This window comes from Eptesicus fuscus, chromosome 2 (assembly GCF_027574615.1).
Source record: "Eptesicus fuscus isolate TK198812 chromosome 2, DD_ASM_mEF_20220401, whole genome shotgun sequence".
Lineage (NCBI taxonomy): Eukaryota > Metazoa > Chordata > Mammalia > Chiroptera > Vespertilionidae > Eptesicus > Eptesicus fuscus.
Genome location: NC_072474.1, coordinates 1,942,123 through 1,966,618, shown reverse-complemented (window position 1 = coordinate 1,966,618; position 24,496 = coordinate 1,942,123). Strand labels below are relative to the sequence as shown.

Sequence of the window (24,496 nt, the reverse complement as noted above, 5' to 3'; positions counted from 1 at the left end):
CATAGTATTCCATCCTGTAGATGTACCACAGTTTTTTAATCCACTCATCTGCTGATGGGTACTTAGGCTGTTTCCAAATCTTAGCTATGGTGGATTGTGCTGCTATGAACATAGGGGTGCATATATCCTTTCTGATTGGTGTTTCTAGTTTCTTGGGATATATTCCTAGAAGTGGGATCACTGGGTTAAATGGGAGTTCCATTTTTAGTTTTTTTGAGGAAACTCCATACTGTTCTCCACAGTGGCTGCACCAGTCTGCATTTCCACCAGCAGTGCATGGGGGTTCCTTTTTCTCCACATCCTCACCAGCACTTGTTGTTTGTTGATTTGTTGATGATAGCCATTCTGACAGGTGTGAGATGGTACTGCATTGTCGTTTTGATTTGCTTCTCTTGGATGATTAGTGACTTTGAGCATGTTTTCATATGTCTCTTGGCCTTCCTTCTGTCCTCTTTTTAAAAGTATCTACTTAGGTCCATTGCCCATTTTTTGATTGGGTTGTTTATCTTCCTTTTGTTAAGTTGTATGAGTTCTCTGTAAATGTTGGAGATTAAACCCTTATTGGTGATAACATTGACAAATATGTTTTCCCATGCAGTGGGCTTTCTTGTTGTTTTGTTGATGGTTTCTTTTGCTGTGCAAAAGCTTTTTATTTTGATGTAGTCCCATTTGTTTATTTTCTCTTTAGTTTCCATTGCCCTAGGAGCAGTATCAGTGAAAAAATTGCTTCAGCATATGTCTGAGATTTTGCTGCCTGTGGATTCCTCTAATATTTTTATGGTTTCCCATCTTATGTTTAAGTCCTTTATCCATTTTGAGTTTATTTTTGTGTATGGTGTAAGTTGGTGGTCTAGTTTCCTCTTTTGAATATATCTGTCCAATTTTCCCAACACCATTTATTGAAGAGACTGTCTTGACTCCATTGTATGTCTATGCCTCCTTTGTCAAATATTAATTGAGCATAGTGGCTTGGGTCAATTTCTGGATTCTCTATTCTATTGCATTGATCTATATGTTTGTTCTTGTGCCAGTACCAGGCTGTTTTGAGAACAGTGGCTTTGTAATACAGCTTGATATCTGGTATTGAGATCCCACCTACTTTGTTCTTCTTTTTCAGGATTGCTGCAACTATTCGGGGTCTTTTTTTATTCCAGATGAATTTTTAGAGTGTTCTTTCTAGGTCTGTGAAATATGCCATTGGTATTTTAATGGGGAATGCATTGAATCTATAGATTGCTTTGGGTAGTATGGACATTTTGATGATGTTGATTCTACCAGTCCATGAACACGGTATGTTCTTCCATCTGTTTATGTCTTCCTCTATCTCTCTTTTCAGTGTCCTGTAGTTTTCTGCATATAGGTCTTTTACCTCCTTAGTTAAGTAGCTGAGAGAAACAGAGGCATGCAATATGTCAGAAATAGGAAGACTAACTTCTTAATTGCATCTCTTAAAGCAACATGCTGGAACTTCCATCATTAACAGAATCCGAAGTGTTGCCAAGATTAATTGAGAAATGCCTAAAGGCACAATAAGCACTGTTAGCATAGTTTAATTCAAAATCATATCAGCTAAGAATGAAGGTGCAATTAGTGATAAAGATGTTAATAACTGGTTGTGGTCTGTTAAATTTTATATTCAGTGGTTATGTACAGTGAAGAAATTTCCTCAGGGCAGAAATTAATGGTTCTTATTGATTGCTACTTTAATGTGCTTATTTTAATGGAGCCATCTTGTAGAAACCCTTGGGCACATTCCCAATTTTATGTAAAAGTAGAATTATTATGGAAGTATATGACTTTAGAGTTGGAACAACCTTTGCAGCAATTTAATCCAGTTCAGTCATTTTACAAATAAGTAAGAGTTATATGACTTACCTGGTACTTAATTAAGTCCTTCCACAGAACATTGGAACCTGTGCTTCCCAAGTCTCAGACTGGTGGCTGAAACCTTTTCAGATCCCTCCAGTCAAAAGTTCTTTCTCTTGCTCTGGCTGGTGTGGCTCAGTTGGTTGAGTGTAGTCCCATGCACCAAAAGGTCGCCAGTTCAATTCTTGATCAGAGCACTGCCCAAGTTACAGGTCAGTCTCTGACATATGGGAGGAAACTGATAGATGTTTTTCTCTCTTCCTCTCTCTCTAAGATAAAAACAACAACATATTAACAGGAAAAAGTGCTTCCTCTTGCCTCACAGTTCCGAGTATACCATTTTTGCAATGCCTCCAAAATTTTTATCTTGCTCTGCGTTATGTTCTAGTTGCTTCTAGTTGTAAGGTTGAGGTCTTAGGAACCATGCTTGATTCACTTTTGTATTTCATTGCCATTCCTATATTATGCAAACAGCTCCTTTATAGTCACTTTACATGCATTGTTGTGCTGGACCTGGTTTTCCCCTCCTCACTAGAGCTGATTGTGTCTTCACAATGGCAGCTTGAAGTTGGCCATATTGGGAGTATTTACACTATGGAAGTGAAAAATGCTACAAATCACAGCTTTTATGCCCTGGAATGCCAGTCAAACATTTCCCAGTATACCACTGTTTACATGATTTCCATAAGGTCTCAATAAATCCATACCAATGTGAAGATGACCATTGTTCAGCATGGGTTCCCTTGAGAGTAATGAGTAGCTAGTTGCTCAACCTCCCTGGTTTCTTAAGGGAGTAAGTCTGACACAGTGCAAGTCAGGCCTAGGACTGCATTAGAATTTGTCTGCTTAGCTAAATACTACTTATCTAGAAATGCTATTTGGACATGAATGGTAATGGAAACAGGGTCTGAAATATCAGGCATAGTTGAGTTAGAAAAAACCCACAAACCACTATCAGAAAAAAATGAACAGGAAGTTACTATAGCTGAAATTACAATTATATCTTTATATTTCTCAAAAAACCTTCAGTGGCTCCTTACAACCTATAAAAATACCCAAACTCCCTGATGTAAGTCATGTACACACCACAGCTCACTGTCCTAAACTCATTTTCAACTGCTTACGTAACCCCCCTTCATTCTGTCTTCCAGCCTCTGCAGAGCCTATTCCAGCCTCCAGGACATTCCCTCCTCCTGGAATGCGCCCTCTGCCTCCCTGTCCCACCATGGGCTCTCTCCTAAGCATGTTTCTACCCAGTCCCTCTACCATGGACCAGAGCTTTCGGGTGAATGTGACAATTCCCATGACTGTTCATCTCCTTTTTTGTGTGTCTCTGTAGGAGCAGGACCCGAGGTCCCATCGGCCCTGGCAAGTATGGCTATGGAAAGGCCCCATACATTTTACCACTGCAGACGGACTCCACACACTCACCGCAGAGGCTTCGGAGGCAGAGGTCCTCATCCCGGCATTCCAGGTCCCTAGAGGCATCGGGTCCTAGCTATGGCTATAGCCCTCCAGGTGGCCGGGCCCCCCACCATGGACCTCTGTACCAGAGTGACAGTGGCCCTCATTCTGGACTGCAGGCCTCAGAGGCTTCCATCTACCAGCTGCCTTTGACCCATGACCAGGGCTTCCCTGTAGCTTCAAGTTCTTTGCACAGCCCAGAAACAAGCAGCAGCCATGGCATGGGGGCCCACAGCGCAGCCCTGAGCTTCGCCCAGCCAGCCCGGTCTGCAGCAATCTCCTGCATTGGGGCCTATCGCCAATACAAGCTGTGCAACACCAACGTGAGTACACCACCTCCTCTGCGCCTGGGATGGCTGCTGTGCTTACCTTCCTGTTGGGTGGCAGTGAAGATGTGGAAGGCAGCAAGACATGGGTTTTCTAGGCCATGCTTTTGTAATTTATTTTTGGAGGGAGGAGTGCAGAAAGGAGGAAAAAGGAAATAAAAGGGAAAACATTGCTTTGGGAAGAAGAGAAATCCATTAAGTAATTACCTATTTCATGGATTAACTAAAACACCCTTATTTCTTAAGCTGTTGATGCCTTATTCGAAAGATAGGTGTGGCAGATCCTGATCCAAAAAGTATATAATCATCATAACTAGTAACCGCCACTTACTTTCCACTGGAAATGGCCAGTTCTTCCCTGGGCTCTCCTCATGGTGGCTCCTGTGGACCATGGGATTTGTGAACTTCCAGATGCTCCGTCCCAACAGAGCGCTTTCAGAAACCCTGTGAAAGGCGCAGAGGCCAGAGGAGGAGGAAGTGGTACCACGCCAAGTCCTCCTTTGTTCACAACCATGTTCCCCTGTGTGCTAGGCCATGGTTTTCAGTTTTTAAACCTTCCTTCCATCTCATTTATCTCTGTTATTCTCCCCACAATAACTTCTTGAATCACTTATTGACAACCTATTGCTCCATATCAAACAACTTCCAAATTCTTAGTGGCTTTATGTCAACAATTTCTTTCTCAGCGATCTGTGGGTCAAGAGCAGTTTGGCTAATTTAGGGCAGCCAGTGGTGGCACCAAATAAGTGGGAGTTTAGGCATTTGACTAGCCTAGGTATCACCCAGTAAGTTTCCTTGGAGGCTCCCTGCTCTTCCAGGCGCACACACACTTTAGATACGCATCTTGAGGAAGTCTGGTAGTGAGTCATTTGCTGAAGATTCCACAACTAATGAATAGCAAAGGAAATTATAAATGGAAACTACATAATATGACCAAGTGTGTTTTAAAAATATCAGTTTAAAAACTATATATAAAAGAGAAAGGAATGGAAAATGTGTAAAGGTTAAATTTCCAAGTTGCTATATTTTTTATTAATAATTTAATCTGCTTTAATACTCTGTTACTGGGTAACAGGACAACTGTTATATATTAGCTTCAATTTCCTCATTAAAAATATATTTCCTGCCATGAAGTCCATAGAAATGACTTAATTTGTGATTTTAATTATTTCTTTGAATGCCTGGATTGCTTTTTAGCTTGTTCTTCAACTGACAGACTTCAGGAATTATTAATTTTTGTAAAGCAGTAATTTTTCTAAAGCCATTACTAATCAGTCAACCAGTAAGCCTTAATTGAGCATCATTGCTCGTCTTGTAACAAAGTTGTGAGGAACATAAAAAAAAATACTAGTGCCTATGATTAGACATGGTCCCTGTTTATCCATTGCAATTCTTTTAAAATGAAATGAATTCATTTCCAATGGAGAACACATTCTCCCATTGACTAGTCTGTTTCTTAATTTTGAAGACCAAGTACTAGTAAATCAAAGATAAGGGAAAAGGGAGGGGGTATTTGGCATATACACTGAGTGTCCAGATTATTATGATCTCTGAACGCATAATAATCTGGCCACTCAGTATATATATTAGTGGCCCAATGCACGAATGAAGATTAAGAATGGGCCTTTGTTCCCCAGGCTGCCGGCACTGCCTTTGCTCTGACCGGAGCAGCCTTTCCACTCTAGCCCAGAGCCACCTTTCTGCTCTGGCCAGAGCCACCTTTCTGCCTTCCCATGCTGCCCAGAGGCCCGGAGCAGCTGGGGTGGTGCAGAATGCCTGCGTTGTTGCCATGACGACGACACAAGCATCCCACCCCATCCCTGGCCGCTTGGCGCCTGTGTATGCAAATTAACACACCATCTATGTTGGGTTAATTTGCATATCCACTCCTGATTGGCTGTGGGCGTTGCGGAGGTACAGTCAATTAGCACGTTACTCTTTTATTAGGTATGTATGTATATATATATATATATATATTAGAGGCCCATTGCATGAAGATTCATGCAAGAATAGGCCTTCCTTCCCCTGGCTGCTGGCACTGGTTTTCCTCTGGCACCTGGGACCCAGGCCTTCGCTCCGCCTGGAGCCTTCAGTGTTCGCTGAAGCTCTCTCCGCCCCCCACCTTCCCCCTCATAGCAGGCATCCTGCCTCTCCTGGCTGCTCCATGACTGCATATGCAAATCAACCCGCCATCTTTGTTGGGTTAATTTGCATTTTCACTCCTGAATGGCTTGTGGGTGTTGCAGATGTATGGTCAATTTGCATATTTCTCTTTTATTGGTGTAGATATTAGAGGCCCAGTGCATGAATTTGTGCATGGGTGGGGTCTGGCCAGCCTGGCCAGGGGGAGGGGACATGGGTGGTTGGCTGGCCTTCCTGCTCATCGAACTCCTGGTCGAGGGGACAATTTGTATATTAGCCTTTTATTATATAGGATATACACTGAGTGGCCAGATTATAATAATCTGGCCACTCAGTGTATGTGGACCTGATATCTTGTAAACATTTTTTTCATTTAACCTACATTTCTTTAAGTTGTGCACTTCTTGCCAGACCTATGCTGCCAATAGCAGGGCTGTTCAGCCCATGTATCAAACATGGTTTCTCTAGGTTCTGGGGTAACTCCACTACTGAGGAGATTGAATTGCAATGAATCTTCAAAAATTCTTGTGAATTCATTATATTTTGGAAATAGGCAAAACAATGTCTCAAACCCAGGACAAAGATATAGTAAACATAATAATAAAATATTGGCAAAGGATCATTCAAGTTTAATTGCCTTCTCTGCTGTAACATTTTGCACAGTGTCCTCCCCAGTGCACCCTATCATCCCAAGCCACATCCTATTTACTCTTATTGAGTAAGCATTCCTTAGATGTTCTATTACTGTATATCTTCTTTTTATAAGCCCATGGCTTCTTGTGACTTGGACCATACTTTATGAACACTTTCATTTTTAAAAATTATTTAAAAAGTAATTTATATTTCTCTATTACAGTTGATATACAATATTATATTAGTTTCAGGTGTAAACCCCAGTGATTAGACATTATATAACTTACTAAGTGATCATCCCAGTAAATATACACATCTGACACCATACATAGTTATTAGAATATTATTAACTGTATTCCTTATGCTATACTTTATATCCCCATGACTATTTTGTAACAACCAATTTGTATTTCTTAATACTTTCACCTTTTTCATCCATCCTTCCAACCCCTCTCCCATTTGGCAACCATCAAAATGTTTTCTGTATCTATGAGTCTCTTTCTGTTATGCTTGTTAATTTTGTTTTTAGGTTCAATTATTTTTTAAAAATATTTTATTGACTTTTTACAGAGAGGAAGGGAGAGGGATAGAGAGTTGGAAATATCAAAGAGAGAGAAACATCAATCAGCTGCCTCCTGCATGCCCCCCACTGGGGATGTGACCGCAACCAAGGTACATGCCCTTGACCGGAATCGAACCTGGGACCCTTCAGTCTGCAGGCCGACGCTCTATCCACTGAGCCAAACCAGCTAGGGTTAGGTTCAATTATTAATAAACATGGTTTTTTTTTTGCCATTTTATTGTTCATATTTTTAATCTTTTTTTCTTCTTCTTAAAGAAGACCCTTTAACATTTTGTTTAATACTGGCTTGGTGGTGATGAACTTCTTTATCTTTTTCTTGTCTGGGAAGCTCTTTATATGTCCTTTGATTCAAAATGATAGCTTTATGGGGTAGAGTAATTAATCAAGGTTGTTTGTTCTTGCTTTTCATCACTTTGGATATTTCTTGCCACTCCCTTCTGGCCTGCATAGTTTCTGTTGAGAAATCAGCTGACAGTCTTATGGGAGCTCCCTTGTGGGTAGCTGATTGTTTTTCTCTTGCTGCTTTTCAGATTCTCTCTTTGTCTTTAACCTTTTGCATTTTAATTATAATGTGTCTTGGTATGGACTTCTTTGGGTTCATCTTGTTTGATACTCCATGCTTCCTGAACTTGTATGTCTATTTCCTTCACCAGGTGAGGGAAGTTTTCTGTCATTATTTTTTCAAGTAGGTTTTCAATTTTTTGCTCTCTCCCTTCTCCTTCTGGTGCCTCCATGATGTGAATGTTGGTACCCTTGAAGTTGTCCCAGAGGCTCCTTACATCATTGTTTTGGGTTCCTTTATCTTTTGCTGTTCTGATTTGGTGTTGTTTGCTTCTTCTATTCCAAATCACTGATTTGATTCTCACCTTCATCTACTTTACTGTTGATTCCCTGTAAATTACTCTTCATTTCAGTAGTGTATCCTTCATTTCTGAGTGGTCGTTTTAATGTTTTCTTTGTACTTTTTCATGTTGTTGAAGTTCTCATTACAGTTCCTTGAAGTACTCACTGAGTTACTTAAGCATCATTATAACCATTGTTTTAAACTTGTATCTCATAGTTTGCTTGCCTCTATTTTATTTAGTTCTTTTTCTGGAGATTTCTCCTGCTCTTTCATTTGGGACATATTTCTTTGTCTCTGCATGTTGGCTGCTCCCCTATGTTTGTTTCTATGTATTAGATAGAGCTGCTAATTCTCCAAGATTTGATAGAGTGATCTTGTATAGTAGGTGTCCTGTAGGGCTCAGTCATGCAGCTTCCCCAGTCACACAAACTTGGTACTCCAGGTGTGCTCCTGTGTGGGCTGTGTGCATTGTCCTATTGTAGTTGAGCCTTGATTGCTGTTGAACTTCCCCCCACCCCCTCCACCCAGGCCATTCGGCTGTGAGGACCAGCTGCAACTGCAGTGTAGGAGCTGCTGTGCAGGAGTCAATCCTATGGATCAGGACTTGCTTCAGTGTGGCTTTGTTACTTACCAAGTCTACCCTTTGAGTGTGCCACACGTGGAGGTGGTAGGGTTGAAATCTGATGTGGTCTGAAGCTATCCACCAGGTGCACTGGCTCTGGGGCATTCCAGGAGGTACAAGGTGCCTACTGCCTGTGCCCTGGCTGGAGCCACTCAGCACAAGCTACAGAATGATCTGCAGATGGCTGCTTCTTGTGCTGTACTTGGAGGTGCCCAGGAGAGGCTAAGCTGTGAACTAAGGCCTGCTGCTGCTAGTGCTGGGCATGAGGCCACTTAGCAGGAGATATGGTGTATGAAGAGGCCAGCTGTTGCTTATTTGAGAGATTTTAATAAATTCCAAAGTATGAGACAAGAGAGGACATTTGTATGAAAAAGCCACTGGAAACAGCTTGGGTGGGCCTGCAAGTTGTGTGATGCCGGGGTCTCAGGGAATCACTAGAGCAGGACAAACAATGTGAGCCAGATTGGTGAAGACTCAGAACGGCGCCCACGTGCTGGCTCTGTGGTTGGGGGTTGGTCTCAGAAAAGGAACAATCACCTCTGCCATCACTTTTGTCTGGCAGAAAGCTGTCCCCCAGCTCTCTCCCTGATGCCAGATAATTCATTTCCTCCACATATGTCCCTGGTACTTTTTAAGCTGCTGTCCCAGTCCTGGAGCTCAGAGCAAGTGAGTCTAAGTCAGTGTGTGGGCCCTTTAAGAGGAATGCCTGGGACTCCAGCAGTCCTCTGTTTCATTCAGCCACTGGTTTTCACAGCTAGAAGTTATAGGGACTCCTCTTCCTAGTAGTGGAACCCTGGGCTTGGTGGCCTGGTGTGTGGCTGGGACCCGTTGCTCCTCAGGGGGGACCTCCATAGCTAAGATATCCCTCCTGATTTTAAAATGCCACTTGTAAGTGTAGTACTAGCCCTTTCTGCCTCTTTGCCCCTCTTACCAGTCTTCCTTGTACCCCTAGTTGTAGGACTTCAGTTTTGCTAGATTTCAGGAGGTTCTAAATGATGGTTGTTCTGTAGTTTAGCTGTAATTTTGATGTAGTTGTGAGAGGATTTGAGTACTGCATTAAACTACATGACCATCTTGATTGGAAGTTTTATACCCTATGAACACTTTAAAACTCTCTGTTAGGGTTCCCCAAAACCACACCTAGGTTTAATGATTCGCCAGGAGGATTCACAGGACTCAGCATGTAGTCTATAGTCATATGCACAGCTGTGATTTATTACAGCGAAAGGACATAGGGGAAAATCTACAGAGAGAATGGCAAATGGGGCCAAGTCCAGAGGAAATCAGGCATCAGCTTCCAAGAGGCCTGTCCCAGTGGAGTCGCACAGGACACGCTAAATTCCCCAGCACTGAGTTGTGACAACGCGTGTGGAGGGTTGTCTACCAGGGAAGCTCGTCAGAGACTCCCTGCCCAAAGTTCTTATTGGGGGCTGGTCATGAAGGCACTCTCTGCCTGCCACATACAAAATTCCAGAGTCGAAAAGAAAAGCATATGTTTAGCATAAACTATGGTTTGGGTATAGTGAGTCACTCTTATCACTTAGGGAGTGGTGGAAACCCTTCTGACTTCCAAGTTTCCAGACGCCAGCCAAGGACCAACCTTGCAAGCAGGCCTTCTTAAGGAGAGCAGGCTCAGTCCTGCTGTGTTAAGTGTTACTTGCACACTCTCCATGTGGACCCCCATGCTCCAATATCTTAGCAACCAATGACATATCCTCTCCCATGTCCAACATGAAGAGATGACAGGAATCCGCAAATTATGCAAATCTTCCTATTCAAAGAGGGAAGTGGTGAAAGGGCAATATTGTGAAAAATCATACTAATCTAACAGAGAAGTGCAGGCTCTTTAGGTGAGGGAAGAATTTTCTAGGAAGAGGGAGTGACAGGGATCTAGAGTCCCTTTATACTCCCATCATGGCTAAGGAGCAAGAGGGAGTGTGGGGGAAACCTCTCAGTGACTCAGAAGTTTGCCCAGTGAACGGTGTTCACCTGCAAGTGTGTCTTCAGCCGGGAAGGGCTAACACGCACAGCCCTGTATTTTCAGCTGTGGCGAAAAATAGCAAATACTCAAGGACTTGAGTAAATAGTTGTTTCTTCTTCATGAAAACTCTTGGCCAAAACTTGGGAACAAAAGAACTAGTGTGTTTACAGGGGTGAAACTGGGGAATCAGAAAACCAAACTGCAGTTATTCTAGTGCCTGAGGAGATACAATTAAAGTAAAATTATGTTTCTGGGTTTTGTATTATTATTTGCTAAATACATGAGCAGACCAGGACACTGCTGGAGGTGGTATCCCTTGCTGCCTTCTCTGGAGCAATTCTTTCGCCTGGAGAGTGATTGGCGCTCCAGCTCCTGGATAAAGGAGGCTGTAAGTGCAAGGCAGGGATAAGAGTTTAAATTTTTAAGGTGCTTTGTTGCCAAAGGAGGTTAGGCAGAGTGCAATTTACAATATGAGAGGAAATAAGCAGGTTGGAGACAAGCTCACGACAAGAGAAAGTTAGAGGCCCTGTCCATCCAATAACTGGCCCACAGTTACTGCTACAAGCAGGAATGTGATGAGTTCTGGTATGGGTGTCTGTCTAGTAAATTTCCCTGGGCGGGAGGAGAGGGACTGGATTCTGACACTGGATTTATTCACGTGGAGTTGTTTCTGCCTTGCAGTATGTGAAATCAAGGGAAGATGCTGGACAAATCTCCAGTGTAGTTAAGTGTGCTCTGTTCAGGCAGATTCTAATTCTGCCCCATTTTCAGTCTGACATTGAATGGAAGGCAGTTGATAACTTCCCGACTGCAGTTTTAAGGAGAAACTTAGCAGGTGGGCCAGGCAATAATTAATGCAATTCTGTAAGGTGTAAAACTTGCCGGTTACTGGGGGCCAGTTATTGGATGGACAGGAAGGACCTCTAACTTTCTCTTATCTTGAGCTTGTCTCCAACCTCCTACCTGGGAGATCTGCTAGTGTCAGTGCTTTTCAGAACACTCCGCTTTGCATCTTCTACACTGCTTGGAATTTTCCACAGAAAGTTTTCCAGTTGACTTCTTCATATTCTGTCAGTGGCCTTGCATGTATACCTATGTGAACTATAAATGAATATATAAATATTAAGTGTACTTATCCTACCTTATAATAGAGAAACATGCAAATTGACCGCACCTCCGCTATGCCCATGATTGGGCCTGCGAGAGGCTGGGGGCGGGACTCCGGGTGGCCTATCTGGCCATTGAGAAAACCAAGATGGCGGCGCCAAATCCTCTTAGTTCCGGGGGTCCTGGGGAGCGATGGCAACCCTAGAGGGGCGTGGCCGGGCCAGCCAGCCGCTCCTGGGGGTCCCAGGCTGGATCGCAACCCGGGGGGATGTGGCCGGGCCAGCCAGCCGCTTCTGGGGGTCCCCGGCTGGATCGCGACCTGGGGGGGCGTGGCCGGGCACAGCCAGCAGCCTCCCGGGGGTCCCCGGCTGGATCGCGACCGGGGGGGCGTGGCCGGGCACAGCCAGCAGCCTCCCAGGGGTCCCGGCTGGATCGCGACCCGGGGGGGCGTGGCCGGGCACAGCCAGCAGCCTCCCGGGGGTCCCGGGCTGGATCGCGACCCGGGGGGGCGTGGCCGGGCACAGCCAGAAGCCTCCGGGGGGGCGTTGCCGGGCCCAGCCATGCGCCTCCCGGGGGTCCCGGGGCAGATCGCGACCCTGGGTGGCGTGACCGGGCCCAGCCAGCGGCTCCTGGGGCGGGGTCCCTGGGCGATCGCCACCCTGGCCTAAATGGCTGGTGCTGAGAGGGATCAATGGGGCCAGTGGAAGGAGCAGGTGGTAGTTGACCACGGAGGCCATCTGCAGCAGCCGGATGCAGAGCTGGGGTCCACGTTCTCCAGGTTGGCCTCCGTGGGGCCCGTGTCGCACCCATAGTAGCCGAGTGGGCATGCTGGCATAGTAGCCCCAGCATGAGGCCAGCTTCCCAAGCCAGGCTGCGGAGGGAGGGAGGGCCTCTGGGCTGGGAGAACTCCCCCACCCCAGTGGACAGGACACAGAGAGCGAGCAGCAGAGAGCGACTAGCGGTGGTGGGTGTGGTGGCCTGGCTTCCAAGAGGCTGGCTTCAGCTGCTGTGGCCTGCGCTGAGGTGGCTGGTGGTGGGGGCAACTGCGGGGGCGCATCCGAGGCTGGGGCACTGGGAGACGTGGGACTGCAGCCCAGAAAGCGAGGCTCCGGAGGACCTGGTCACCGACCCCCGGCATTGAAGCCACCTCCTACAAGATGTATCCTAGCCTAGGTGTGTGGGAAGCAGGTTCAGGAACCTCTCCCTTTGCGGCGCCAGAGCCCAGGCCTGCCAGCGCCCCAGAGGAGACCCCTGCCAGGATCGGGGGCTTGACCAGTCTCTAAACCAGGGTGGCCATTAGCCCAGGCCTGCCAGCACCCCAGAGGAGACCCCCACCAGGATCGGGGGCGTGACCGGCCTCCAAACCGCCAGTGACCCTAACCCAGGCCTGCCAGCGCCCCAGAGGAGATCCCCACCAGGATCGGGGGCGTGACCGGCCTCCAAACCGCCCGCAGCCCTAGCCCAGGCCTGCCAGCACCCCAGAGGAGACCCCTGCCAGGATTGGGGTCATGGCCAGCCTTCAAACTGTGGCGGCCCCTAGCCCAAGGAGGCCTCCTGGCCGAGGACGCCTGAGTCTGTTCTTGACCTAGGGCCGGGCTCTCCCCGCAAGGGACTCAGAAGCCGCCAGAGTCTAACTGCCAGTCTCTGGGAGTGCATCCACTGTCCACCAAAAAGTAGGGCCATCAAACCATTCAGTCTCAGTGCAGGCACAGGTCCGTGGCTGACGCGGTGGAGGCCAGACCAAAACAAAATAGCAGAAACACCCTGCCCACCTGGGCGGGTACTGCTGTAGTCCACGTGGCCTGGGCAGTGTAGAAAGCACTACCTTCTCCCAGGTCCTGTGCTGGCACCGCCGCCTCGCTCACCCTCAAGCCCCCCTGAGTCCTGACAGCAAAGTGTGTGGGGCATTCTGCAGGAGTTGTGCCGTTCTGGGTGCTTTTGCCCAAAGACACACTTTGGGATGAATTCAGAGCCACATCTCATTTCCCATGACACTGGAAGAACCATGTAAAAGGATTTTGACAAAAGCTTTCCACATCTCTGTTTATTCTTTTGAATCCATAAAACGACCTTAAAAAAAGCATCCGGGCCACCTAAGAAAGAATGCACTTTCTGGCCAGAGCACGCAGGATTCTTTTGCCCAACAGGTTAAAGGGAGCAGAGCTGGCACAGTGGGAATGGCCCTGGTGCCCTATGAGGAGACCGGGGGAATGGGGTTGCCGAAATTCCATAAGCCTCTTGCCACCTTCTCCTTTGCAAACCACACCATCCAGATCCACCAGGACTGGAGGCAACTGGGAATCACATCCGTGATTTGGGACATGGTGAGCAAATCTTGAGGGGCCTCTGAAAACATCTGCAATTGATTATAAGACTGGTCTTTATTTAAAAAGAAATAAAAGAACAGCTTTGTTGAGATATAACCCATATACTGTACATGTCACCTAAAGTGTACAATGAACTGGTTTTTTAAAGTAAATTCAGAGTGGTACAACCATCACCATGCTCAATTTTTAAATATCTTCATGACCCATCCCCTCCAAAAAAAACTTCTACCCATTGGAATCACTTTCCTGATCATCTTCCCCAAAATAGATTGCACTTTAAAGGTGGGTAAAGGAAAGTTGAGGGAAGTTAAAACACTGCACAAAGGATATTGTAAGATGACAAAGCCCAAAGTGAAGATCATGTGTTTTCTTTAAAAAATATATATTTTTAAAATTTCAGAAAGGGAGAGGGAGAGAGAGATAGAAACATCAATGATAAGAATCACTGATCAGCCGAAACCGGTTTGGCTCAGTGGATAAAGCGTCGGTCTGCGGACTGGAAGGTCCCAGGTTCGATTCCGGTTAAGGGCATGTGCATTGGTTGCGGGCACATACCCCGGTGGGGGGTGTGAGGAAGCAGCTGGTCGATGTTTCTCTCTCATCCATGTTTCTAGCTCTCTATCCCTCTCCCTTCCTCTCTGTGAAAAATCAATAAAATATATTTTTTTTTTAAAAAAAGAATCACTGATCAGCTGCCGCCCACAGGCCCCCTACTGGGGATTGAGCCCGAAACCCAGGCATGTGTGCCCCTGATCAGAATCAAACCTGGACTCTTCAGTCCACAGGCCGATGCTCTCTCCATTAAGCCAAACTGACCAGGGCCATGTGTTTTCTTCAAGTTCTGCGTGGTTGTAATGGTCCCCAAATCTATACTAATAAAAGGGTAATGTGCTAATTAGAGTGGTTGTCTTCCGGACATCTTTCCAGACAAAGCCGCAGTGGCTACAAAGGCCAAGGCTCAGGCAGCCATAACCAGCTGCAGTGGCAGCAGCATTGGGGTTATGGGGGTGGTGCCTCCAGAGGGAGGCCAGACGGGGGGCCAAGGCACAGGCAGTTTGGGGTGATCAGGCTGATAGGGGAGGGCAAGGTAGGGGCAATCAGGCTGGCAGGAGATCAAGGTAGGGGCGAGCAGGCAGGCAGGCAGTGGGGTTAGGGACAATCAGGCAGGCAGGCAGGTGAGTGGTTAGGAGCCAGCGGTTCCAGATTGTGAGAGGGATGTCCGACTGCTGGAAGTTGGACATCCCCTGAGGGGTCCCAGATTGAAGAGGGTGCAGATTGGGCTGAGGGGCACACCCCCCCCCCCAGTGCACGAATTTCGTGCACCGGGCCTCTAGTTAAATATATAAATATTAAATAGAAATATTCACAAATATTTCATATGTATGAACTATGTATGTATGAATCACACACACCTATATATGAATTATTCACAATTGTCACTTTTCATGATTATAAAATGTACAAATAGTAAGAAAAATCATACTAATGGAACAGGTTGCCCTGGCTGATGTGGCTCACTTGGCTGGAGCATCGTCCCATACACTAAAAGGTGGTGAGTTCAAATCCTGGTCAAGGCACATACCTAGGTTGTGGGTCCCTGGTTGGGGCACGAGCAGGAGACAACTGATTGATGTTTCTCTCTCTCTCTCTCTCTCTCTCTCTCTCTCTCTCGCTCTCGCTCTCGCTCTCGCTCTCATTCTTGCTCTAAAATTAAAACACAAATAACAGTAGTAGAGAGGTATATCCTAGTTCCTTTCCCAAGATAGAATCACAGTTAGCCATGTTTAATGCTTAGTTTTTTATGGTCATTCTTTCTATAACTCTAAATAGCACACTAATACCTCTGCTTCTTGATATGTCAACTTCAAATTTTCTCTGTCAACTCCTCACTCCGTCAATTCCTCACTCACCCCTGTCCTCCCACTTTGCTGATCTCTGCTTGCCACATTTCAATTTTCAGTTATATTTTTATTTATATATAGTATACTGACAATTTTTATTTCCTTAATTTATCAACATTGGGAAGAATCAGTTAACTCCTTGTTTTGCAAGATTAGAAATTTAGGGCCCAAATAATTCATTACATTTTTCTCATTGAGTTACTTAGGTGTGTGCAAAAATAGGTTTATAGTTATGAATGACATTCTTTTGAGTTAGTAAAGCTATTGTAATAATCATAACCTGTGTATCTTTTTCCATACAAACAACTGTAAACCTACTTTTACCCACCAGTATTTTGGTTGATGTATTTTTCTCACCTTGACCTGTGAAATCCTTGCAGGAGACAGTTATAAGGGATTCTTCTCTGTATCCTTAATCCACAACACCTGGCATATGGCAGGAGCACAGTGAAGGAATTTCACATCCTTGCCCTAGCAGATAGCAGAGAGAAGGAAATCAACCTTACTCATGTGATCCCTGAAGTAGCCACTAGGAAATGTATGCTCCTTGGGAAAGTAGGAGTTTTGAATGTTTTAAATAGTTTGCATCTTGCCATATACTTCCTGGTTAGTTAGAAAAAAAGATGTTCTCTTTTAGAACTTCTTACACATAGAGATGTAAATATTCTAACGAGGGAGAAATAAGCAAGCACTTCTAGGATAGGCATAGATTTTTATGGCCGTGTGTCCAGGGTTCTCCTGGGTGAATGGGTGGGCTTAGTGACATTAGCATCCGTTGGGTCTGTGATGTATGCATTGAATGAGAGGGAAATACCTTTCTCTAGGACAGTGATTTTTTTCATCTCATGGCGCACATAAACTAATTACTAAAATTCTGGGGCACACCAAAAAATAGAGTATTTGCTGATCTGACAAAAAAAAATAGGTATAATCTAGTATAATTTACACCAGACAGCTATTGTTGTGTTGGCTGTTGTCATTTTTTTAATTTTTATTTGACAATCTAAGGAAAAAGAGGTCAGTGCCCCTGACTAAAGAGTCAGGAATTGCATGTTTTAAAAATTATTGTGGCACACCAGTGTGCCTGCTACAGCACACCAGTTGAAAATTGCTGCTCTAGGAGAACATTATGAACTTGAATGGGGAAAAGAAGTATTTGAAAACTAAGAAGACCTTAGTTTTTAAAATCCAAAGCCTTGACCCAACTCTTTTTGTTTTGTTTTTTAAATTTTTATTTAATTTATTGGGGTAACATTGGTTAATAAAATTATATAGGTTTCATATATATATATATATATATATATATATATATACACACACATATATACATGTGTGTGTATGTGTGTGTGTGTGTGTGTGTATATATATACATATATATACATATATATACATATATACATATATATACATATATACATGTGTGTGTATGTGTGTGTGTGTGTGGGTGTGTGTGTGTGTGTGTATACTAGTATATATATATTTTAGAGGCCCAGTGCACTAATTTGTGCACACATGGGGTCTCTTGGCCTGGCCAGCGATTGGGGCCGATTGGAGTCAGCTAGGGGGAGGGACCGCAGGAGGTTGGCCAGCCATGGGAGGTTGGCTGTGGGAGTGCACTGACCACCAGGGGGCAGCTCCTGCATTGAGCATCTGACCCCTGGTGGTAGGTCTGCATCATAGCGACCGGTCATAATGGTCACTTAGGATTTTATTTATGTAGATATATTAGAGGCCTGGTGCACGAATTCGTGCACAGATGGGGTCCCTCCACCTGGCCGGCTGGGTGATCAGTGTGTTACCACAGCCAACCTTCCCCCAGCCAGCCCTAATCAGCCCCAGGGCCGATGGTCTAATGCCTCGGGTGGAGGCTTTCCCGGCCTTGGGCACCAGTGGGGAGCCTGCACGGATCACAGGCAACCACCGGGGGTTAGCTCCTTCGATCCATAGCAGGGACGCTGGGGTGCAGCTGAGCCCAAGGCCGCCGCCCGGGGCCAAGCCCCAACCCTGAAAGAAGGCAGAAGGCAGTGGCCACAGCCAAGGCCTGGGTCCCCGGTGCCTGCAGAAAACTGGTGCAGGCAGGCAGGTGAATGAAGGTATATTGCACGAATCTTCGTGCAAATGGCCTGCTAGTATATAATAAAAGCCTAATATGCAAATCGACTGAACAGCGCAACAACCAGTGGAACGACTGGTCGCTATAACGCACACTGACCACCAGGGAGCAGATGCTCATGCAGGAGCTGCTCCCAGCCCACGGGCTCTAGGCCATCCAAGGCGGGTGCCAGCAGTGGCCCCCCGATTAGTCCACTGGTTGCCCCACAGATTGGCCCTAATCACCATCTAGGCTTAGGGACCCTATCCATGCACAATTTCGTGCATCGGGCCTCTAGTTATAAATAACACTGCTATGAACATAGGGATGTATATATTATTTTTTTATTGGTGTTTTGGAGTTTTAGGATGCCTTTGCAGATGTGGGATTACTGGTTCAAATGGCAGTTCCATTTTTAATTTTTTGGTAGCCATTCTGACAGGTGGGAGGTGATATCTCATTGTCATTTTAATTTGCATTTCTGTGATGCTTAGTGACTTTAAGCATTTTTTCATATGTCTCTTGGCCATTTGTATATCCTCTTTGGAGACATGTCTATTCAGGTCTTCTGCCCATTTTTAAAAATCTTTATTGTTAAAAGTTTTACATAGGTCCTCCTTTCCCCCCCATTAACCTCTTCCAGCCAGCTCCCGTCCACTCCGAGTCCCTCACCACCCCATTGTCTGTGTCCACGGGTTATGCATATAAGTTCATTGGTTGATCTCTTTCCACTCACCCTCCTCTGCTTTCCCTCTGAGGTTCAACTGTCTGTTCATGCTTCTATGTCTCTAGGTCTATATTTGATCATCAGTTTATTTAGTTCATTAGATTCCACATATGAGTGAGATCATGTGATACTTATCTTACTCTGACTGGCTTATTTTGCTCAGCATAATATTCTCCAGGTCCATACATGCTGTTGCAAATAGTAACAGTTCTTTCTTTTTAATTGCCACTTAGTATTTCATTGTGTAAATGTACCACCCTTTTTTAATCCCATCATCTACTGATGGGTACTTGGACTGTTTCCAAGTCTTAGCTATTGTAAATTGCGCTGCTGTGAACATAAAGGTGCACATATTCTTTCTGATGAATGTTTCAGGTTTCTTACGATATATTCCTGGAAATGGGATCACTGGGTCAAATGGGAATTCCATTTTTAATATTTTGAGGAAATTCCATACTGTTTTCCACAGTGGCTGCACCAGTCTGCATTCCCACCAGCAGTTTACTAGGGTTCCCTTTTTTCCACACCCTCACCAACACTTGTAGTTTGTTGATTTGTTGCTGATAGCCATTCTGACAGGTGTGAGGTGATACCTCATTGTGGTTTTGATTTGCATTTCTCTGATGATTACTGACATTGAGCATTTTTTCATATGTCTCTTGACCATTTGTATGTCCACTTTGGAAAAGTGTCTTTTTAGGGCCTTTGCCTATTTTTTAATTGGATTGTTTGTCTTTTGTTGAGTTGAATGAGTACTTTATATATTTTTGATATTAATTTCTTATCAGATGTATCATTGGCAAATATGTTCTTGCATAGAGTGGGTTACTTTCTCATTTTGATGGTGGCTCTTTTTGTTGTGCAGAAGCTTTTCATGTTGGTGTGGTCACTTTCATTTCTCTCTTGTTTCCCTTGCACTAGGAGATGTATTGGTGAACATATTGCTATGAGAGATGTCTTAGATTTTACTCTATTTTTTCTTCCAGGATTTTTATGGTTTCATGGCTTACATTTAAGTCTTTTATCCATTCTGAGTTTATTCTTGTGTATGGTGTAAGTTGGTGGTCTATTTTCATCTTTTTGCATGTGTCTATCCAGTTTTCTTAATACCATTTGTTGAAGAAACTGTCTTTACTCCATGGTATGTTCTTGCATCCTATGTCAAATATATTTTTACCTATCAATAATAACTTTATTTTATTTTATTTTATTATTTTTATTTTTTATTTCTTAAATTTCTTTATTGGTTATGGTATCACATAATTGTCCTCATCCCCCTATTACCATCCTGAACCCCTCCCCACGTATGTCCCCACCCGCCCGCTGTCCATGACCACTGGTTAGGCCCATATGCATGAATATAAGTCCTTTGGTTGATCTTTCCCTCTTCCCCCCACCCTCCCCTGCCTTCCCTTTGAGGTTTGACAGTCTGGTTGATGCTTCCCTGTCGCCGGGTCTGTTTTTGTTCTTCAGCTTATGTTGTTCATTATTTCCCCTAGATGCGTGAGATCACGTGATACAAGAAATACACTTATAAGAACCGAAAATGAGACAAGCCATAATGGTTATTTGCTGGGTGGCAAATGAATCAGTCTGTAGTGAGTTTCTTTCTGGGCCAACAGTTCTTTTGAGTCCCAATTTCAATGTTGAACATTTCCTTATGTGTATATGTCAGCAATGATATTTCAGTTCTGGGTGGTGGACAAATGGCAGTGATGCAGGTCCGACAGTCTCTGGTTTGGTCCTGGGCATCCTTCAGCAGCGCACAGCTGCTGTCTGCTAGTATGGCAAGGCGTTGTCAGTGTCTTCATCTCTAGACTATTTCTCTTCTGTCTTCATGGCTGGAGTAGTCCTGTCAGCTGCTCTCTATTGCAGGAATCCACATGGTCTTGGAGTTATTTTCTGAAAATATACAAACATATTCTCGACCAAAAGTTAGTAAAGGAATATTTTCTATAAATTTGACTTGGGGTCCTTTTTCTTTTTTTTTCTTTTTCTTTTCTTTCTTTTTTTTGCCCAAATGCTTTTCCTCTGGCTTGTTTTGACACCATGTGTGTTTTTCATGGGTTTCTTGCTGTTAGCATTATAGATTAAACTTAACCCTTTGCACTCGCTTGCTTTTTTCTCAATTCATTTATTCTACTCGGGATTTAATTTTTTAAATACCCCAGATTTTACAAAGCACGGCAGTAGAATAAAAAAACAGGAGTTTCTTTTCATACAAACTTATTTATTTGGATTTTTTTTATATTTCAAATTATTGATACATTCAAAGAGTATAAAAAGAGCTGCTACTGATGCTAACCATGTCGAGTCACACTCGACATCTGAGTGCAAAAGGTTAATTTTCTAAAGTAAAAATTTTCTAGATGTAATTTACTTACAGGATATTTTTCCTTACATGATATTCTTTTACTATCACCCCCCTTTTTTAAATTTAAATATTAGGAGGCTTTTGGGAATTTTATAATGTAGTCTTGATAGCTTTTACATTTTAAATTTTTGCACTAAAATATGACTGCTTTAGGTTCATTACGTGTTACACAATTTTACCATGAGATGAATTGCCAATCAAAATTTTTGTTAACACTTTAAGAACAGCTTTTGGTACAGTAATTCAGTTTTTCTAGAATATTCGCTTGTTTCAATTAGCAAATTTAAATTACTCTGAAAACTTGACTACTATTCTACTGTCAAACTCAACACTCTAACAACAATCTTATTTTACCCTGTGTATATTAGTGGAAAGGATTATTTGCCTTCTTGAGTAGGCCCTGAGCATTCCTGGTTCTAGGCTAGATTTGAATATCAAAAACCCACTTCCCCACGCCATGGCTACAAGACATCTCAAACAAGTCTTGTTGCAGTGAGAGGGCATCTGCTGTCAGCCAAGTCTCTATTTGTTACCTGGGTCCCGATTTGAGCTGTGCATGGGAAGCGAAGCAGCCATGGGGACAGGAGACCTCCCTCAGGAGGGGTGAAGGTTCAGGCCCCTGCAAAGTTGGGGGGGAGGTAAGGGTCTGTGCCCCACCTTTGTTGACCCCAAAGTTCTCTCCTGATGGCCCCTCTGCGACTGTGCCTGTCTTAGGTTGTTCCTTCCCTGAGGAATCTTACCCATCTCTGGCTAACCAGCCATCCTCCGGGGCCAAGTAGGGTGATGTGAGGTTCAGTTCTGTCTCCTTGGTATCCTATGCCCCCATGGCCTCCACGCCAGCACTTGCCTTGGGATCCCCTCGCTTGCTGGCGAGGCCCTGGCACTGATCACATATCTTGGGGAACCCAGGTTTCTTCTCCAGGGAGGGTCCAGCTCACCTCACTGGGCGAGAAACAGAGCCATGGTACCAGCTATCATGATGCTTCAACCTCAGCATGAACCGAAAGCTCAGGCAACAGCTGTGGCCAACTGGACCACGTGAAGAGGGTCCCTCTTGGCCAAAAGGGCAAGAGGTGCCAATATAGAATGCTCAGGTGCCTTCCCAGGTGGCCCTCTGCACTGTGGAAGGGATTAAATCCTTTCACATCATTTTTAGATTGCTGCCAGACATTCAAAGAATTGGTTTGTAAGTTTGTTTGGGATAATTGTACATTATGCTGTTGTAATTCTAAATTATCAAGAGATGTGTTACCTTTGTCTCCAATCACCAAAAAGATGATTTTTTATTGATTCCCAAGGGTGTGAGGTACTATTATAGGTAATGGGGCTAACACAAATCTGGGGAAAATTATAATGACATTGTAGAATAATATCATGTAAGGATATTCTTTGCTCTAGGCCATGGCAATTCCATTTCAAACTGGCTGTCAATTTCTTTTTGTATAGACAAGGTCTTAGCTACATTTTCTGCACCTCTCCCAGGAGCAAGTAGTGATAGTCCCTTCCTTTGGTGTCCACACAAGCCAGAAACCTCTCTTTAATTTTACACACAAAGGAGCAGTGGTTTGATTTTGTGTCATACAAGAGGGAAGCTGGGTGGCGACCCCTGTGTAATTATACTTCCTTGCCCCACCCAAGGTCCTCCTGGATTACCAAGGTGTTTGGTATTATTGGTGACAACATTAGGTGGGGGGTCAGCCCATCTAAAGGCTCTAACCCATGAAGGGTCAGGAACATAAGTAAAAAATACTTCCTCTTTAGCCCTAGTTAATCTTACCGTCTTGCTGATGACTGCTAGCATGGCAGGAAAGACGTTCTCAGGTGTTCTCGTGGTTCCGGTTATCTCACATTATCTTTTTATTTTATTATTATTATTATTATTATTACTATTATTTGACATATGTGTCCTTATCCCCCCATTACCCCCTACCCCCCACTTGTGCCCCACCCCCCTGTTATCTGTGTCCATTGATTAGGCTCATATGTATGCACACAAGTCCCTTGGTTGATCTCTCCCCCTTACTCCCACCAACCCTCTCCTTCCCTGAGGTTTGAGGTTCTGATTGACGTTACTCAATCTCTGGGTCTGTTCTTGTTTATCAGTCTATGCCGTTCATTATGTTCCACAAATGAGTGAGATCATGTGGTGTTTATCTTTCTCTGCCTGGCTTATTTCACTTAGCATAATGCTCTCCATCTCCATCCATGATGTTGCAAATGGTAGGAACTCCTTTTTTTACCACAGCGTAGTATTTCATTGTGTAGATGTACCACAGTTTTTTAATCCATTCATCTGCTGATGGGCATTTAAGCTGTTTCCAAATCTTAGCTATGGTGAATTGTGCTGCTATGAACATAGGGGTGCATATATCCTTTCTGATTCATGTTTCTATTTTCTTGGGATATATTCCTAGAAGAGGGATCACTGGGTCAAATGGGAGTTCCATTTTTAGTTTTTTAAAGAAACTCCATATTGTTCTCCATAGTGGCTGTACCAGTCTGCATTCCCACCAGCAGTGTAAGAAAGTTCCTTTTTCTCTGCATCCTCGCCAACACTTGTCGTTTACTAATTTGTTGATGATAGCCATTCTGACTGGTGTAAGATGGTACCGCATTGTTGTTTTGATTTGCATCTCTCTGATGATTAGTGACTTTGAGTAGGTTTTCATATGCCTCTTGGCCTTCCTTCTGTCTTCTTTAGAAAAGTGTCTATTTAGATCAGTTGCCCATTTTTTGATTGGGTTGTTTATCTTCTTTTTGTTAAGTTGTGTGAGTTCTCTATAAATGTCAGAGATTAAACCCTTATCATTGATATTGTTGCCAAATATGTTTTCCCATGCAGTGGGTTTTCTTGTTGTTTTATTGATGGTTTCCTTTGCTGTGAAAAAGCTTTTTATTTTGATATAGTCCCATTTGTTTATTTTCTCTTTAGCTTCCATTGCCCTAGGAGCAGTATCAGTGAAGAAGTTCTTTCGGCATATGTCTGAGAGTTTGCTGCCTGTGGATTCCTTTAGTATTTTTATGGTTTCCAGTCTTATGTTTAAGTCCTGTATCCATTTTAAGTTTATTTTTGTGTATGGTGTAAGTTGGTGGTCTAGTTTCATTTTTTTGCATGTATCTGTCCAATTTTCCCAACACCACTTGTTGAAGAGACTGTCTTGACTCCATTGTATGTTCATGCCTCCTTTGTCAAATATTAATTGAGCATAGTAGTTTGGGTTGATATCTGCATTCTCAATTCTGTTCCATTGGTCTATATGTCTGTTCTTGTGCCAGTACCAGCCTGTTTTGAGAACAGTGGCTTTGTAATACAACTTGAAATCTGGTATTGAGATCCCTCCTACTTTCTTCTTCTTTCTCAAGATTGCTGTTGCTATTCGGGGTATTTTTTTATTCCAGATGAATTTTTGGAGTGTTCTTTCTAGGTCTGTGAAATATACTATTGGTATTTTAATGGGGAGTGTATTGAATCTATAGATTGCTTTGGGTAGTATGGACATTTTAATG

The 24,496-nt window shown here is 44.0% G+C and overlaps 1 protein-coding gene and 1 pseudogene across 1 annotated transcript in view; one reads left to right on the top strand and one right to left on the bottom strand.

Annotated features, from left to right (window-relative positions):
* The window catches only part of THSD4 (thrombospondin type 1 domain containing 4), a 764,623-nt gene that overhangs the window by 134,695 nt on the left and 605,432 nt on the right, over window positions 1–24,496 (top strand). Inside the window, exon 5 of the mRNA XM_054725222.1 lies at window positions 3,206–3,653. Within this exon, the coding sequence (XP_054581197.1) occupies window positions 3,206–3,653 (448 nt within the window). The remainder of the gene's footprint in view (window positions 1–3,205; window positions 3,654–24,496) is intronic.
* The window catches only part of LOC129150974 (cytochrome c oxidase subunit 7C, mitochondrial-like), a 28,827-nt pseudogene continuing 8,221 nt past the window's right edge, over window positions 3,891–24,496 (bottom strand).